The 15,335-nt window shown below is 51.2% G+C and overlaps 1 protein-coding gene across 3 annotated transcripts in view; it reads right to left on the reverse strand.

Moving 5' to 3' along the window:
* The window catches only part of Sorcs2 (sortilin related VPS10 domain containing receptor 2), a 366,206-nt gene that overhangs the window by 57,700 nt on the left and 293,171 nt on the right, over nucleotides 1-15,335 (reverse strand). For all 3 annotated transcript variants that reach the window (XM_040746982.1, XM_040746983.1, XM_040746984.1), the window contains exon 4: nucleotides 2,339-2,503. In XM_040746982.1, the coding sequence (XP_040602916.1) occupies nucleotides 2,339-2,503 (165 nt within the window). The remainder of the gene's footprint in view (nucleotides 1-2,338; nucleotides 2,504-15,335) is intronic.

Genomic DNA, 15,335 nt, shown 5'->3' on the forward strand with positions numbered 1-15,335 from the left:
GCATGATCCCCAGATGAGAGCCACATGGAAGCCTGCATCCTAGTAGCCAGGAACCACATCCAGAGGATTCCAGCAAAAGCCTGCAGAGTTCCAGCTACCTGAAGACCCAGGGCCAATTCCCAGTGTACTGCTCTGAGCCAGGGAGCTTTGCAATGTCCTCCTCTCAGCATGGTGTCCAGATGCCTGGCTAACAACAGGTTTGTAGAGTCAGAGCTGGCATGATTCCACTACACACCCAGTTTCTTGGGCACCCAAAAGCATTGACAGACCACCAAGCTCCCCCCCAACTCAAGATGGTCATCGCTGACTAATTTCCCCAAATCCCTCATTCCTTTTATAACAGCAATTAAACCTTTTTCCTCTCCTTTCTTTCCATGTCATCACAGAAAAGAGCCAAGGAGAATAACCAAGGTTTCAGCTCCATTAATTTTTCAGGGCGCCATAAATTAAAGAGCAATTGCAACACAGTCAATTTCTTCAGGAAAATAACTCGCTGTAGCTGTGCTTTGGTCTAATTACATGGAAGGCTAAGTAGCACTATTAATACCCAGAAGGGTGTGCAGCCCTGAGGGAAAGGGATAGGAACAGACAGGCAGCCACAGGCTAGGGACACTAGATAATATATGCTAGACCTTGCCAAGGAGGCTGGGATCTGGAGGAAAGCTGGGCTTGACCATCACCACTCTCCATTAGGGCTTTCTTACCTGACTGATTCATGTTTGTAGGGATTGGCATTGATTCATATGTTTATTCACCTAACCAGCTGCTCTCCATCCATCCATCCATCTATCCATTTATCCATCCATCTACCCAACCTACCCACCCACCCACCTATCCACCCATCCATCCATCCATTACCTATCCACCCATAATCTATCAAATCATCCATCCACCTTTCAATCCATCCATCCATCCACTCATCCATTCATCCATCCATCCATCTATCCATCCATTTCCTATGTCCATTTATAATCTATCCAACCAGCATATATTTTCAGAAAACACGAGATTAAAACTGTGAGCTATAAATCCAGCACGGCTACCTTCCCAGAACTCAGCCTTAGTGTGAGGGGGCTGGAGACTGTGATAAAATACTAGAAGAAACACAAAACTACATACTAGCACCACGGAAGAGGCATGGGACCCTGGAAGAACATGGAAGGTGGGCCCATGCTGTTGCCCTTCAGTTACATACATTCATTCTTCTAATCAGCTTCCATCCATCCATCCATCCATCCATCCATCCATCCATCCATCCATCTATGGATCCATGCTGGCCCTACCACCTGTCCCTGTCCCAGGGGCTGATGAAGAGCAGTTTCCACTGGCTGCTGTTCTGGCCTCTGGTTGGGTAGAGGCAAAAGGAACAGGAGCAGAGACTGGCTGGCAGGAGGGGAGGGGCTGTGATTTTTCTTCCTGCTCCTGTCCCTGATAATCATGGCGTGGCAGGCACGATATAGCTGTCACCAGGGCCAGGGTCCCTTCCTGGGGCCTTTGCTCTGCCTGCTGTGTGCTACAGTGGCAGGCTATCCTTCCACTCCAAGACAGGTATAGTCTGATCCTTAGAACTAGTGGCCATGGCCTCATACGGCCCCAAACAGCTTTACAGAGGTGCGGTTTAGGATATGGGAATTATCTGGTGGACCTGGGGTGGAGTTGTCTCTGTCTTTGTGAAAGACAGGAGCTGTGGGAGGGTTTAGATATGTAGTCATGGACATGGGTACACCAGCATGTCCATGTACACATGCAGGGGGCATTCTAAAAATGGGCAGAGACTTAACCAGGCTGGCCTGGAAGATACAGTAATGCAGCCTTAACCCAAAGCACACGGTGACCACCAGGACTGAGAAAGGGGAGCAGCTGTCTCTAGAGTCTCAGGGACACTCAACTTCAGCCCAGAGATACTAATTTTACAATTCTGGCCTCTGGGTCTGTGACAAAACACATTTCTGTCATTTACGCTCCCAAATCTGTGGTCCTGGCCACCATACCTACAGGAAACCATCCAGTGCCCCTCCACCTGAGCTAGCCTAAGGCAGAGGAGGAGAGGCAGAGGAGGCCTGGCATTAACTAGGATCTCCTGACCCAGCTTACAGGCCTCTGTATGCCAAGGGCTGCTCGCTGCCACCTTACTTATTGTAACACATGCCATTGGTGTGAGACTCCCCATGCTGATAGACAGTCACATGTTTGTGTCAACAAGGGCAATGCTGAGGTTTGTGCCTCCCAGCTCAAGCAAGGCCCTACCTCCCCTGACAGGAAAGCTCTCAGGAAAGCTGCTTCTGTCCTGATGTCTGTCTCATTGGGTCCTGTGGCCTCACATCCCATGTCCTCTTACCTTGCTGTCTTTGGTGTAGGCAAGAACCTTGTCCTCCTCCTTCGGGTGGAAGAGGAGGGTCTCCACGAGGAAGGGGACAGGATACTTCTGGAAGGTGGTACCCTCATCGGTGCTGAGGAAGAGGCTCTGTTCCCGGTCACCAAGGGACGAGCTCACCAGGATGATCTGAAACACAGAATGTGAGGTTGAAATTGGGGTTGCTGCTGAGAGAGGTGTTCTCCCTCACTGCCCCCCTCTTTCATGGAGGCCCCCAGCAGGCACTGTGGCATAGCTGAGGCTTGGCCTGGAATTCCAAAGTTCAAGGTTTCTACAATACAGGGGAGTAAGCTCCGGGGAGAGCTGAGACGGGTGTGGGTGTGTGGGAAGAGGTGACGGGAGTGGAGGCGTCTTCCTGAAGAAGAGAATGACAAGTTAGATGGGTGTTAGCCTAGAACTCCAGGGGAGGATGAGGGGCTAATGGGGAGGGAGGGCTACTGCAAGGTCACTGCAGCCAGATGACTAGTGTCCTCTGAAAAGATGGACCCATACACCAAGTCTCTGGGAGAGTGAGTGATGAGCTCACATCCTGCTCTAAGACCTTCCATGCTGTGTAAATAGTGGGTTTGGGGCTCTTCCTCGCCTGCAAAGAGTCCATTTTACCAGCAGCATTTGGCTTTCAGCACAAACGTAGGGGACAGGATGACTACCTTGATGGGCATGTAAACAAGACCACCTGCCCAGCAAAATGACTTATTCCTAAAAGCAGACAGGGCTTCCCTCTTGGGGTTTATCAAAGTAAACTGGCCCCTCTGAGTAAATGGATGTATTATATCACACCAAGAAAAACAGGCCAGGAATTATCAGATACGGGAGACTGAAGAAAGGATGCAACCCCTTTACCTGGACTCCATAAAGAAGAGGCCACCTGACACCATGATGGTGGACTATCATCTGACTCATGTGCGCACCAAGGAGCGTGACGCAGAGAATTCCCAACTGCCTTGAAGGCTCCAACCTAACTTGGTCCCAGGGTTAACATGGCCTACTCTGACTGCTGCCCCGCCTCCCTGCCCACCTGCTTGCCCATATGACCTGACATTCATCCATCCATCTGCTCATCCCTCTGGGCCTGGTCCTGCCCTCCATCTTACAGTCTCCACTGTTCTGCACCTCCTTCCTGAATGATGACTGACCCTGAAGCTCAGCTCAGCTCTGAGCCTGTGGCTTACTTGGAAGCACAGCCTCCAGCAGGCTTCAACATCTTGTTCCCGCAGGGACTTTCTTCCCGTCCCCATCGGCTTTCTGCCTGCCTTCAGCTAGGTCTCTCTCACTCCTTGACCTCGGCTGTGGCCTCTTCAGTATCCACGCTGTACCCTACTGTTTTAGTGGGGTTTCTATTGCTGTGATAAACACTGCAACCAAAAGCAACTTGGAGAGCAAAGGGTTTGTTTCAGCTCACAACTCTCAGATGGCACACCCTCCATCAAAGGAGGTCAGAACAGGAACTCGAAAAAGGCAGGAACCCAGAGGCAGGAACTGGAGAGGGCATGGAGGAGTGCTGCCCACCGGCTTCCTTACAGTGCCCAGGACCACTTGGACAGAGCAGGTGCCACCCACAGTGAACTGAGCTCTCTCACATCAACCACTAGTGAAGAAAATTTCCCACAGGCTAATCTGGTGTTGGCATTTTTTTCAGTTGAGGTTCTCTCTTCGAAACATGACAAAAACAAATGAGAACATCTACCTATAGAGATAGGTAAACAGACATATAGATAAAAGCATGTGCACACACACATACATCTTCTGTGTGCCATGCAACTGTATTCCAAGAGTTAATATTGGTAATTAAGATCGGAATAAAGAACCGGTATTCACCTTGGCCAGCTATCAAGGAAATCGGACTAGGTAATTGCAGCCAACAGATTGAGGTGGCCTGTGAATTGAATACTAGTCAGTACATTCCGACATTGTGAAAGACAGAAACATGTCCACCCATCTCCCTGATGTAGCACACTCACAACAAGGTCCTCTCTTGGGAGCATGGTCACTGGTGACAAGTGCAGGGTCAAGAGGAGGCCATCCTGGGACTTAGGGTCACCAACAGTGTCCTCAGAGATGGTGACACGGGATACTGTACACACGGTATTAGAAGAAGCAGGGAACAACGGTCCCCTGGGCCTCCTGGAGTGGAATCCAGCACACCCTCCCTTGGATGCCCAGCCTCCACCCTGAGAGATAGTCCATACCCAGCCCCGTCACACAGGAGTTCTGCTCAGGGTGATTGTAGGGGGAGGTACCTGACTTATGTTTCCACAGCATGAATTTGGTTCTGCTGGAGGCAGATCCCCAAGAGGCTCACAGGCAGGGGCCATTGGGGAGACTCTGGAAGCTTGGTATTGTGGGAATGCCTCAGTCCTTTGATGTGCACACCATACACTTCTTTGGAGACCCACAGGCTGGATGAGCACCGCAGGTCCTTGGTAGCTCTGAAATCATCTGATGAAGCCCCGTGGCTGGGGTGGTCTGTGGTTCCACACTGTGCTCTGCCTCATCAAAGCCTTCCAAGGAGAACTCTCCACAGTACCCAGCTTAGTGCTATCCAGGAGAACTCTCCACAGTACCCAGCTTAGTGCTATCCAGGAGAACTCTCCACAGTACCCAGCTTAGTGCTATCCAGGAGAACTCTCCACAGTACCCAGCTTAGTGCTATCCAGGAGAACTCTCCACAGTACCCAGCTTAGTGCTATCCAGGACCCTCGGGGAACCTTGCTGTGAGGCCTGCCTGTGTACTGGGAGGTCACCTGACCCACCATCTTTTAAACTTCTTTTATGCTGCTGAGTCCCCATGGTTGCCCTCTCCTTTGGGCTGTTTGGGACTCCCCTCTACTTCATGGAATAGTCAAGAAAGGTAGCTGAGACCCTGCTGTCACACTCTGGGTCACAGTAGGGTTTCAGAGTTGGAAGGGGGAGTTGGAGAGCTCCTTAGGGTCACAGGGCCTGGGTAAGCTGAGAACGTGACCCTACCACACAGCATCCAGGCAGTGGTGCCGGAGTTACTAGCTCTGCAATCCCTGAAACACAGCAGTGATAGCAGAGTGAGCACTGGCTCCCTGCCATGAACTCTCCAACTCCAGTCCACTGTCTACCCCGAGACCACTGGCATCAGTGAAGTTCCCAGAAACTCCGGTTCTCCATAGTCCCAGGAAACAGTCCACCCTCACAGGCAGTGCCATAGGCTCTTCTGTGTCTGTCCTCCCTGCCTTCCATTTGGGCTGCGACCTCTGGTGTAGTAATGGCTGGCATGCAGTCACTCTCCTTCTCCTGCCAGCAGACTCAAGTCCTCAGGTGAGCATCCCTCACTCTGGGCCAGCTACACTCCCATGGTGCAACTATGTTACATTATAGAAGTCTATTACCACCCCTACTTGCTAGGTGTGGAAACCTAGGCACAGAGAAGGGAAAGAGATACCAAGTTCACATGGTTCACCATCCGAGCAGGGGCAGGGTTTAAGCAACTGACATACTCTGAGGGGCACTGTGGTGGGAGAGACCCTCTGCTGAGCCTGGAGTTGGGGCAGGGCTGGCTGGGAACCAGCATAGCTGAGGAACACACAGCTTCCAGGAGGGCATGGGGCACCGAGACCAGCCTCTGTCTGGAGGCTGCTGTGATGGCCTTTCAGAGGTCAAGCTTATCTGGAGAAGACAATGAGGGGCCCATGAGGAGCGGTGGGCTGCACAGAACGCTTGCCCTGCTCCAAGTGAGCCGATGATAATCCCATCGTGCTTTCTTTCCAAGGAATCCTAATGAGCTCCCTGGGAACATTAATTAGTCTCCTCCAGCATAAAGCCCACTATCTCTGTTCAGGAAGGCCTGGGAAAGACTCTCCGCAACACAGACAAAGAGACGAGCCTGTGGGTTGTGAGGAGCGGGGCATTAAAGACGGATACTGTGTGGGAACACAGGGTGATGGATTCCGTTCCCTGTGTCACAGTGACTGAGTTATAGGAAGCATGTGGCACTCTGCAACATGATGTGCCAGTAAGCAGGAATGAGTGACAGTAGGGTACACCCGGGGCCGTGGAGGAAAGCCAGAGCAGAGGTCAGTTTTAAGCAGAAAGTTAGGAGTCCAGATTTTACTTAAATAAACTTATTTGTAGTGGTTCCAGGCAGAAGATGTGCCAATGAGGGCACCGGTGTCGGCCAATTAGCATTATCCGAATACCACACTGGGCTCAGATGTCACTGGCTTTCTGGTTCTGTACCAGGACCTCATAGCCGGCACCATGTGATTAGTTGGTTAGGTCTTCTTGGATCCTGTTGGGATGTTTTAACTTCCCCAGCTTTTATCGTGTGGCAGTGGAGAGGCATGCAGATCCGTTCCTGCAGGGGTCCCTCCAGGGAGCCTCGGGTAGTCTTTCCCACATTTGCCTGTGATCTTCCAGCAAACACCGCTACAGTGTTTGCTGGAAGATCGTCATGGTGCCTGTGCCCTGCTGGCAGGTGGCATTTGTCAGGCCCCTTTGCTGTGGCTTGCTCGTCTGCCCTCTATGGAGTGTGGGATGGCACCCTGCCTCCCTGAGGGTGAAGCAGCTATGGAGTGACTGGGATTCTGCACTAGAACTGGCCTCGCCTCCCCTGCTATTTACTTAATCATGCAGTTATATCACCGGGGGCTCATGAATATTTATTTTATATTTTGCATTGTAATTGATAAACTGTTTTGCTCAAAGCATCCAGCTGTAGCTCTCGGGAACTTTCAGCTCCTCCCTGTGTCCCTTGGGTGCATCCTTTGTCCTTCCTTAGATAATCCAAGCTATGTGTAGGCACCTGGACAAGAAGAAAAATGGCACAAGCCACCCAGACACCCTGCGTTTGGCTCACCAAACGCTCAGTGCCACTGCTTGCTGTGGGCCTCCTGTTTGGACTGCACGCCCTTGAGTAACTCTTACTGTGTCCTCTGGCGGCCACCAGCACAGGTGTGGGTGGAGTTGGCGATTGGTCCATCCTGGGTGGAAAGGGCATGGAATGCGTGCATGAATGAGGGGATGGCCAGCCCCACCTCCACTTGGACTCCCATAGGATCCTGTGTTTATTTTTCTCTTTGGGAGACTATCCTCATGAATATTCAAGCAGGCTAGAGGCCAACAGCCAGAAAGTCTCATTCACTTCTTCCTCCTCTCTGCTCCCAGTAGCACATGTTAGTGAAGGCTCGTTCATTCATTCGTTCATTCATTCATTCATTCTTCTATGGCTGCTGAACCATGAGCAAGAAGGGCCTTCTCTGAGGAGGGGTACACAGATGGGGCCTTGAATGGGTAGATTTGACTGGTGGGCCAGGGTAGTGAGGGAATGGCCCAGGGTCACAAAAGCAGGGTCCCTGGCCCACCTTCCATCTCCACCCCAGGCTCCTATATCAGTCACCCCAATTCTGCATGTTTGCAGTAGGCTGAGACAGTGGACACCTTGCCTTTCTGGGTGTGTGCTGCTCCCTGCACAGACACATAAGAGAATAGAGATATCCCTACTCCGACGACCGAGATGCTGGCCTTGAACTTCTGCCATGATTCATGATCACATATGAACAAACCAAAATAGTTCCCTTCCAATGCTCTGAGTGCAAACTCCCGAAGGTAAGCCCTACCCACCGGCAGCCCCACAGCAGTCAACCTGGGGGTGGGGGCAGGGCCTCACTCCAACATCTGCTCATCAGTCAGTTTCCTTTCCACCAAGGCTCTCTCTAGAGGCTGCCTCTTCCAGGAGGCCCTCCCTGGTACAGTCAGTATGGCTCCCTGACCCTCACCCAGAATGGCCTGTACCATGAACCTTGTAACCCCTTGTGTTCTCTCTAGGGGCGCCTCCCCGCAGACCGGCAAAGCTGGGTCCTACTATAGCCATATCCCAGCCAAGACAACTCAACTGGAACTGAGTAGGTGCTGTGACTTCATTACTGAATGAGAGCCCTGGGCTAGGGCCACCACATCCTCAGGTGGGCCCAGGGTTCTGCCTAGGTGACTCTGAGGTGAGAGGTGCCAAAGGTCCAGCAATCTCACGAGGGTCTATTTTCAGCCTTTTGACTGAAGACTGAGCCAGGGAAGAGGGGAGAGAAAGTGCTCACAAGGATGGGAGCAAGGGGTAAAAAGCAAATCAATTAGTAGCTCGTGGGCAGAGGTGGGCAGATTGCACTTCCAAATTGAGAGGCAGACTATTTTCAACAGTGTATTTTTACCGCTTACTATTCTGGGGGAGACATATGGTACCTGAGCTAGGTCCTGGGGGCCGTGAGGCTGGGTTTCCTGAAATCAGAGACAGCATGTTCAACCATGCTGTGGAAATACCTGACACATTCCTTTGACTGATGGCTGGGCAACTTGAAGCCTGAGCCTCGGGAAAGGCTGCATGGGCCAGTACATGGTCCGGGTATGGGACAGGGGAAGGTACATGGGACACTCACAGCATACCTGGCGAGGAGCAGCAATTGCCCTTGTTTCTCAGAGGGATGCTGAGGTCAGAGAGGGTTAGGAAAGGCTCACTGTTAGTTTGGTTGCACCAACTTCCTTCTCTTCATGTTTCCCTGCACCTCCCAAATAATGCAAAGGCCTAGGACATGGTTGCCTTTGTCTGGAAGGCAACTAGCAAGCACCATGGGTCTTGATACAACAGAGGATTCTACAAAGGCCTCCCTCCCTACTTCAAAGGCCAGAAATGGCTCTCAGAAGTCTACAAGTCACCAAAATGTTGGGATTGGACTTCTGATTGCATGAAGGCTCCTTGGACCTTTCTCCCCCAACCCTCCAGGGTCTGTGGGTTCCTTTAAGATCACTATCAGTGCACACACATGTCCTAAGCCCCTATTGCAGTGAACCACTCCTCCAAAGTACCTGTGTTTCTCAGGCCTGCAGAGACACAGAAGTATTGGCAACAAGTGACCCCACCCCACTACCCTGCTTCAGAGGACAGATGTCTTCTATGGACGGTCTGTGCAGTCACACACGAAGGGCTTAGGGAAGCTCCTGGTAGAGGTGGGGCAGGCTAGATGGGACCTCTGCTGGATCCTTGTTCCCTTGGCCACATCAGGAATCCCGACTGCTTAAGGGTCAGATCTCCTTACTGTCAGCTGTGGTCCATGGAACACCAGCTTGAACCTCCTAGTTTGATGTGTCACTGTGACCGCTGCCCTTGGAGGTTTCTTGTGGTTACTCTGTCACCAGATGCTGGATGTCACCTCCCTGGTCCACTTCCCACCATGAAGCTTTCCGCCCATCTCTTCCAAAAGGTAGGGCTACCCCCAGCCTGCCCCAGTGACACACATCAGATTGCAATCACTTATGTGGGCCTTACAGAAAACTATAAAAAGTATGTCGTCCTTGCTTGCCAGAGCCCTGCCTGACAGCCCCACAGACCTTCCTCTCTCTCCATTATGTAAATACATGTGACACACTGTGTGGCGGGGAGAGGAGCGGGGTGCCAGCCTGAAGACTGGTGTCACCTGTCTACTGAATATACCCACACACACACACACACCACCACCACCAACCTGTTCCTGGGCAGCCAGATGGAGCCAGCTGGGAACTCAGGAAACTTGGTTTGGATGGCTGCAGATGCAGACAGTGGAGACAAACACAGAGGCTCCCACCCCCAGATCTGAAATTAGAAGCTGCTCGACTCTCATCTGAGCCCGAGTGAGTCATGAATAATTAGAATTCTCCAGCCCAGCACCTTTCTTATCCTCCAAGACTTGCAGATGGTGAGGAGCGGGGCTGGCACCCCCAGGTGGGATCTCTGGAGTGAGAAGAGTGGTCATCTGTTTGGTAACCCCTGGGAGACAGTTTGCATGAGATGTGGCCTTGTGTATACGAGAGGATGGAGCCTGTGGAGCCAGGTGGGTTAGCTAAATGAGACTTCAGACAAAGGCATCGTGCCAGACAGATGGATGGGTGCTAAAGATGCTTTATAGTTGGGGTTCAGGGGCTTCGGTGGGGATTGAGTGACATGGGCCACAGAGGACGCTCTGATCTGCTGGGAGGGCAGATGCACACGGCAGTGTCATTCACATTTATGTAGACATGAGACAGGATGGCAGGCTTGGGAGATGACCAGGGATCAGTCTGAGCCTCCAAGGTTCCTGAGACATACCCAGTGGAGGGAGAGATACTCAGAGTGTGCCTGGTAGGGAGCTGGCCTGCAGGGAGGCATTTGAGGACTACATGGTCACACATGGGGCCAGGAGCCAGATGCAGCTTGGCTTATTGCAGGGAAGGTCATTTTAGAGTGTGTTCTCTTGAAATGAGATAGTGTGATACAGAAAAGAACTGGCCTGGATGCCACCCCATTCCGCCACCATCATGACATACTGGGCTGAGCAGCCTTCACACAAGAGCTGACAGGTTAAGAGCAGGGTCACTGGTCTTCCATAGATTCTCCAGGCTGGCCCTGGGCCTCGCCAGTGTCCCCAGACTCTTTCCTAGGACCAGCACATGGTGAGAAGAGAGCCGGGGAGGTGAACAGCAGTTTCCAACCTTCTCATACTCTGATCTTCACTCCAGCCTGTGACAGTCATGCTAACATGTGACCTTCACCTCAGCCCATGACCTTCACTCCAGCTGTCCCATCTGTCACGTAGGGAAACCTCGGGAGCCCAATATTAATTTTCTTTTCCTTACTTGCTGTGGTTTCTGATCAAGGCCTGATGATGGAAACTGAAGGCAGGGGATAATGAGTTCACTAGACCCAAGATAAATGATAAATGGGTGTTTTGTTGGGGAACAACTTACACAGATAATAATAAAGAACCACCGCAGCCTTCCTGCTCCAGAAGATGCAGTCTCTGCCCTTCTGATCTGACCCACAACACAAGAGAGAGAGAGAGAGAGAGAGAGAGAGAGAGAGAGAGAGAGAGAGAGAGAGAGCTCCCCTCACACTTTCCCACCTTCCAGTTAGTGTGGCTAACACAAATAAACTGGCAAGGCTAGATGCCACTACAATTCCCCTTTTAGTCTAAAGAAGGTTTTAAGCCTGATGCAAAAACTATATATAATGATAACAAATGTCAAGTATATTCCAGGAAAAGGAAATGTAAAAACATACACAAATTAAAACCTACAAGCAGCAAGAGCAATATTGAGCAAAAGACACATGCTACAGGAAACATCTAGAACTATACTACCAGTCAGATAGCAGGATCTGGTCCATTCTCTCTTTACTCACTGGACAATGCACACTTTACCCAGACCATTCTCTGTACAGAGCCCTGTCTTTGGTGCTGATGTCTTTGACTTCTCATCTCTGACTTACAAGATCTAGGACTTAGCCTCCTCACGGCAATCTCTCCAGGAGCATGAGCTTGCTGTGAGCTAGAGAATTCATTCCTGTACCAAGGCAACAAATGGAAATATCTGTTGGGGCAGGATGCAGATGACACCTGTTCACAGCATGATTCCCAAGAGATCTGAGCTCTCATCGTGCCGAATACATCAGAACAGTCCCAGTGCCCTCCCCTCCCAGCTGTGAACTGTCTTAGAACTTTACCAGGAGTGCTGCAATCTGAGCATCCATTGTGCCGAATACATCAGAACAGTCCCGGTGCCCTCCCCTCCCAGCTGTGAACTGCTGGACTGTCTTAGAATTTTACCAGGAGTGCTGCAAGATGAGAGGGCTCAGGGCATAAAAGCACTTGGTGCACAAAACTGATGACCTGAGTTCGATTCCTGGGACCCCCCCCCATGGAAGGACAGAACCAACTGACTTGTCCTGAGACCCCTACATGTGCATTGTGGCATACATGTGTCCACCACCCCCAGGAATGAATAAACACAAAGAAATCCATCAGGAGCTAGCAGACTACAGCAAGACTGGGTAGTACTGCCTGTCTATCTAGAAGCAGGGACACAGTTGGTTCTCAGCAGGGCACCCTGACTGACTGTCCTTATCTGGTATAATAGTGACTTTTCTGTTGCTGTAATAAATACCATGACCAAGGTCTCTTGGAGAAGAAAGAGATTGTTTGGGTTCGGGGTTCCAGAGGGTTAGAGTTCTGGATGACAGAGTGAACTGCAGGAGCAGGAAGCTCATGGCTCGTACCCTGAACCACAAGGTGAAGCAGAGAAAGTGAACTAGAAACATCACAAGTCTTTAAACTCCCAAAACCCTCCTCCAGTGACATGCTTCCTTCAACAAGCCTTCTCAAGCCGTGCCACCAACTGGGGACAAAGTATTCAAATGGGGGGAGGGAGGATCTCCTTCAAGCCACCAAACCTGGAAGGGATCACTTCAGAGCTTGTGAAGGAGGGGAGCTGGAGAACTGGACCCACAGGTTGTGGAGGCACCGTGTACAGGATTCCTGTTATTTATCTACACCAGGGCTGTGCGGAGGGTTAGGATCACCATGGTGACCAGGAGAACACAATCCCCATCCTCAGCCCCATCCTCTGGGCAGTGTGGACTCAAAAACACAAATTCTAGTCTTTCATAGCAGCCTGGGTGGGAGACACTTTGATCTCTCTTCCAGACAGAGGAGCTGGAGCCTGGCGGGGGAAGTGACTTGTCCAGTGCCACACAACCATACGCTCCCGCATAGGTGCATGGATGGCTTTGCTTGCTGTGGCAGCCCGCCAGCCTGCCTCCGTGTGAGCATGTGCGCTGATGAGCAAGCAGTGTTGATTTAGTAAAACAGCCACTCAAACACAATCACGGAATTGATTGTCAGCTAAGGGCTGGTTCAACTTTAATTACTGACTTGACAATTGCTGAAATGCCAAGAAACGTCCCTGGGCACACTTATAAGCTGAAAGCCGAGCGTGCTTTCCCCTTGGCCAGGGTCTGCCTTGAAACCTGGCTCCTGATCGATCGTCATCGAAGAAGGCAGACATATTTCAGGAGACATAAAAACAACTCACCACCCACGTCCTACAACCTTGATTTATGGGTAATCTTTTCAATAACATGAAACTCGAGGCGGGGCCATTGTGGAGACCTCTGTTCTCCAAGGGACTGTGCATGGAGGCCCTGGAGGGAATGTGGTTTAATTGCATTTGTTTGCCTGTCTGAAGGCATTTCGCCGACAATGCAAAGAAGCCCATTCGCCTGGGCAGAATGCGGAGGGAGGATGGTGAATTCTCTGGAGTGACTGTGTTTTGCAAGATTGTCTTTTATCAGGACAGTTGTGTTAACTGTGTAAGATTAGATCAGTGAACAATTTGCTCATTCATCTGCCCTAATTGAACAACAGAAGGCGCGGGAACGCATGGCAGCACGGTTAGTGTTCTGGCTTTGCAGTGCTTGCTGTGCCTGTGGGAGTGACAGGGTCCCTACGATGTCACTGTCGTCAATAGTCCGGTGGCTAAAGTGCTGCCTCAGCTTGAGGTCATTCTGGTCATTGTCCCTGGAAGTGGGCGATGGAGACCTCACAGCCCTGCACATTGGCTGTCCACTTAGGAACCGCCCACCTGCTCAGAGAACCCAGTGAGAACAGACATGAATGGCCCACACTCACCGCAGCTTCCTGCTGGCTCCTTACCCCCTAGTAGGCCCTTATCTCAGCTTCCTGGCTGAGCCTTTACTGCAACTTCCTGCCTGACCGCTACAATTTCTCGTTTGGTTCTTACCTTAGCTTCCTTTTAGACTCTCACTGTCACTTCCTGTTTGGCCCTTACAGCAGCAGCTTCCTCTGTGGCAGAGAAAGAACCTTACATAGAAACCCCAGTCTCAGTTACAGCTGATGCCTTGCTTGAGTGACGTGGCAGTGACAAACTGATCATTCAGCATGGACAACTGGTGACAAAATAATCTGGCTTGCATATACACTTACTGTGTATTCGGTCCCATAGAAACCCCGGACAAATGACTGAGGTCCTTACTAACAAATCAAATCTGGCTGCCAGGTTCTCTCAGCATGACAAGTATCTGCTGCAGAGTCCTGGCTCCTCTCAGTACTTCTCACCCCTCCTCCTCCCCAAACCTCTCCAGCCCCCAAGGTTCTCTTCCCTTCCCCCAGCTTCCGATTCCTGTGTAACTCAGATATTTTGGCCATGTGCTGTCTTGGTCCTGACCTTGGCTTCTTTCTTGGCACTGCACCCTTGACTCCTGCTCTCCTCTCTTCCCCCTCTATCTTCCCCTCCTCTCTTACTCTCTCCCTCTCTCTCTCCTCTTGTGGCCTGGTCTAGTCTGCTGGCCGTGTCCAGTCTGGACTCTCCCAGGTGCCTCTGGCTGTGCTCTCCTCATATCTACAATAGAAACCTTCTTATCTTCTCCTTGACCACACCCAGGACAGTCATTCCTCATTTTCACTCACTGTGTGCCAGGACTGGACAGAATGCTTTCTGTGTCTTTTAAATGCTGTTCTGCTGAAGTCCTTACAGGTGTTTAGATGAGTTCTCTCTAAAGTCCATGTGATGGAGGCTTGGTCCCCACTGTTAGCATCCAGGACCTGGCAGAGTGCATCACCCCTGAATGCATGGAAAGCAGAACTCTGGCTCTGTACTCTGTGGGACCCAATACACAGTATTTATCCCTGGCACACAAATGGACTTTGGGTGCCTATCTAACAATGAGAGATGCTCTCTCGGCCTGGACTCTTGGGGGAGGGTCTAGGCCCTGCCCTGGATGAAATGACAGACTATGGACACCCCCACGGAGGGCCTCACCCTCCCTGTGGAAATGAGGAGGCATGGGGGGTTGGTGGGAGGGTGTGGGAGGAGGGGGAGGGAAAGGGAGCTGGGATTGACATGTGAAGCAACCTTGTTTCTAATTTTAATTTAAAAATAAAAATTAAAAAAAGAGACAAGCTCCCCCCTACTCCCACTCTCTCTTCCTTTGAAGAGGCAGGCAAGTCTTCCATCTCCTTCCCCCAATAAAATTTCCACACAAGTTTGGTCTGCATGGTGTGTTTGTCCCTCACCCACCCACTTTGGGGCTTCCCACCAAGGTCCAATCTCTCAAAGCATCATAACACCCACTGTGTAGCAGTGGTGGAACCTGAGGGAAGGCTAGTGGGAGGAAGGCCACTGGGGGTGAGACCTTGAA

The sequence above is a fragment of the Mesocricetus auratus genome, unplaced genomic scaffold, assembly GCF_017639785.1.
Source record: "Mesocricetus auratus isolate SY011 unplaced genomic scaffold, BCM_Maur_2.0 Super-Scaffold_100006, whole genome shotgun sequence".
NCBI classification, from domain to species: domain Eukaryota; kingdom Metazoa; phylum Chordata; class Mammalia; order Rodentia; family Cricetidae; genus Mesocricetus; species Mesocricetus auratus.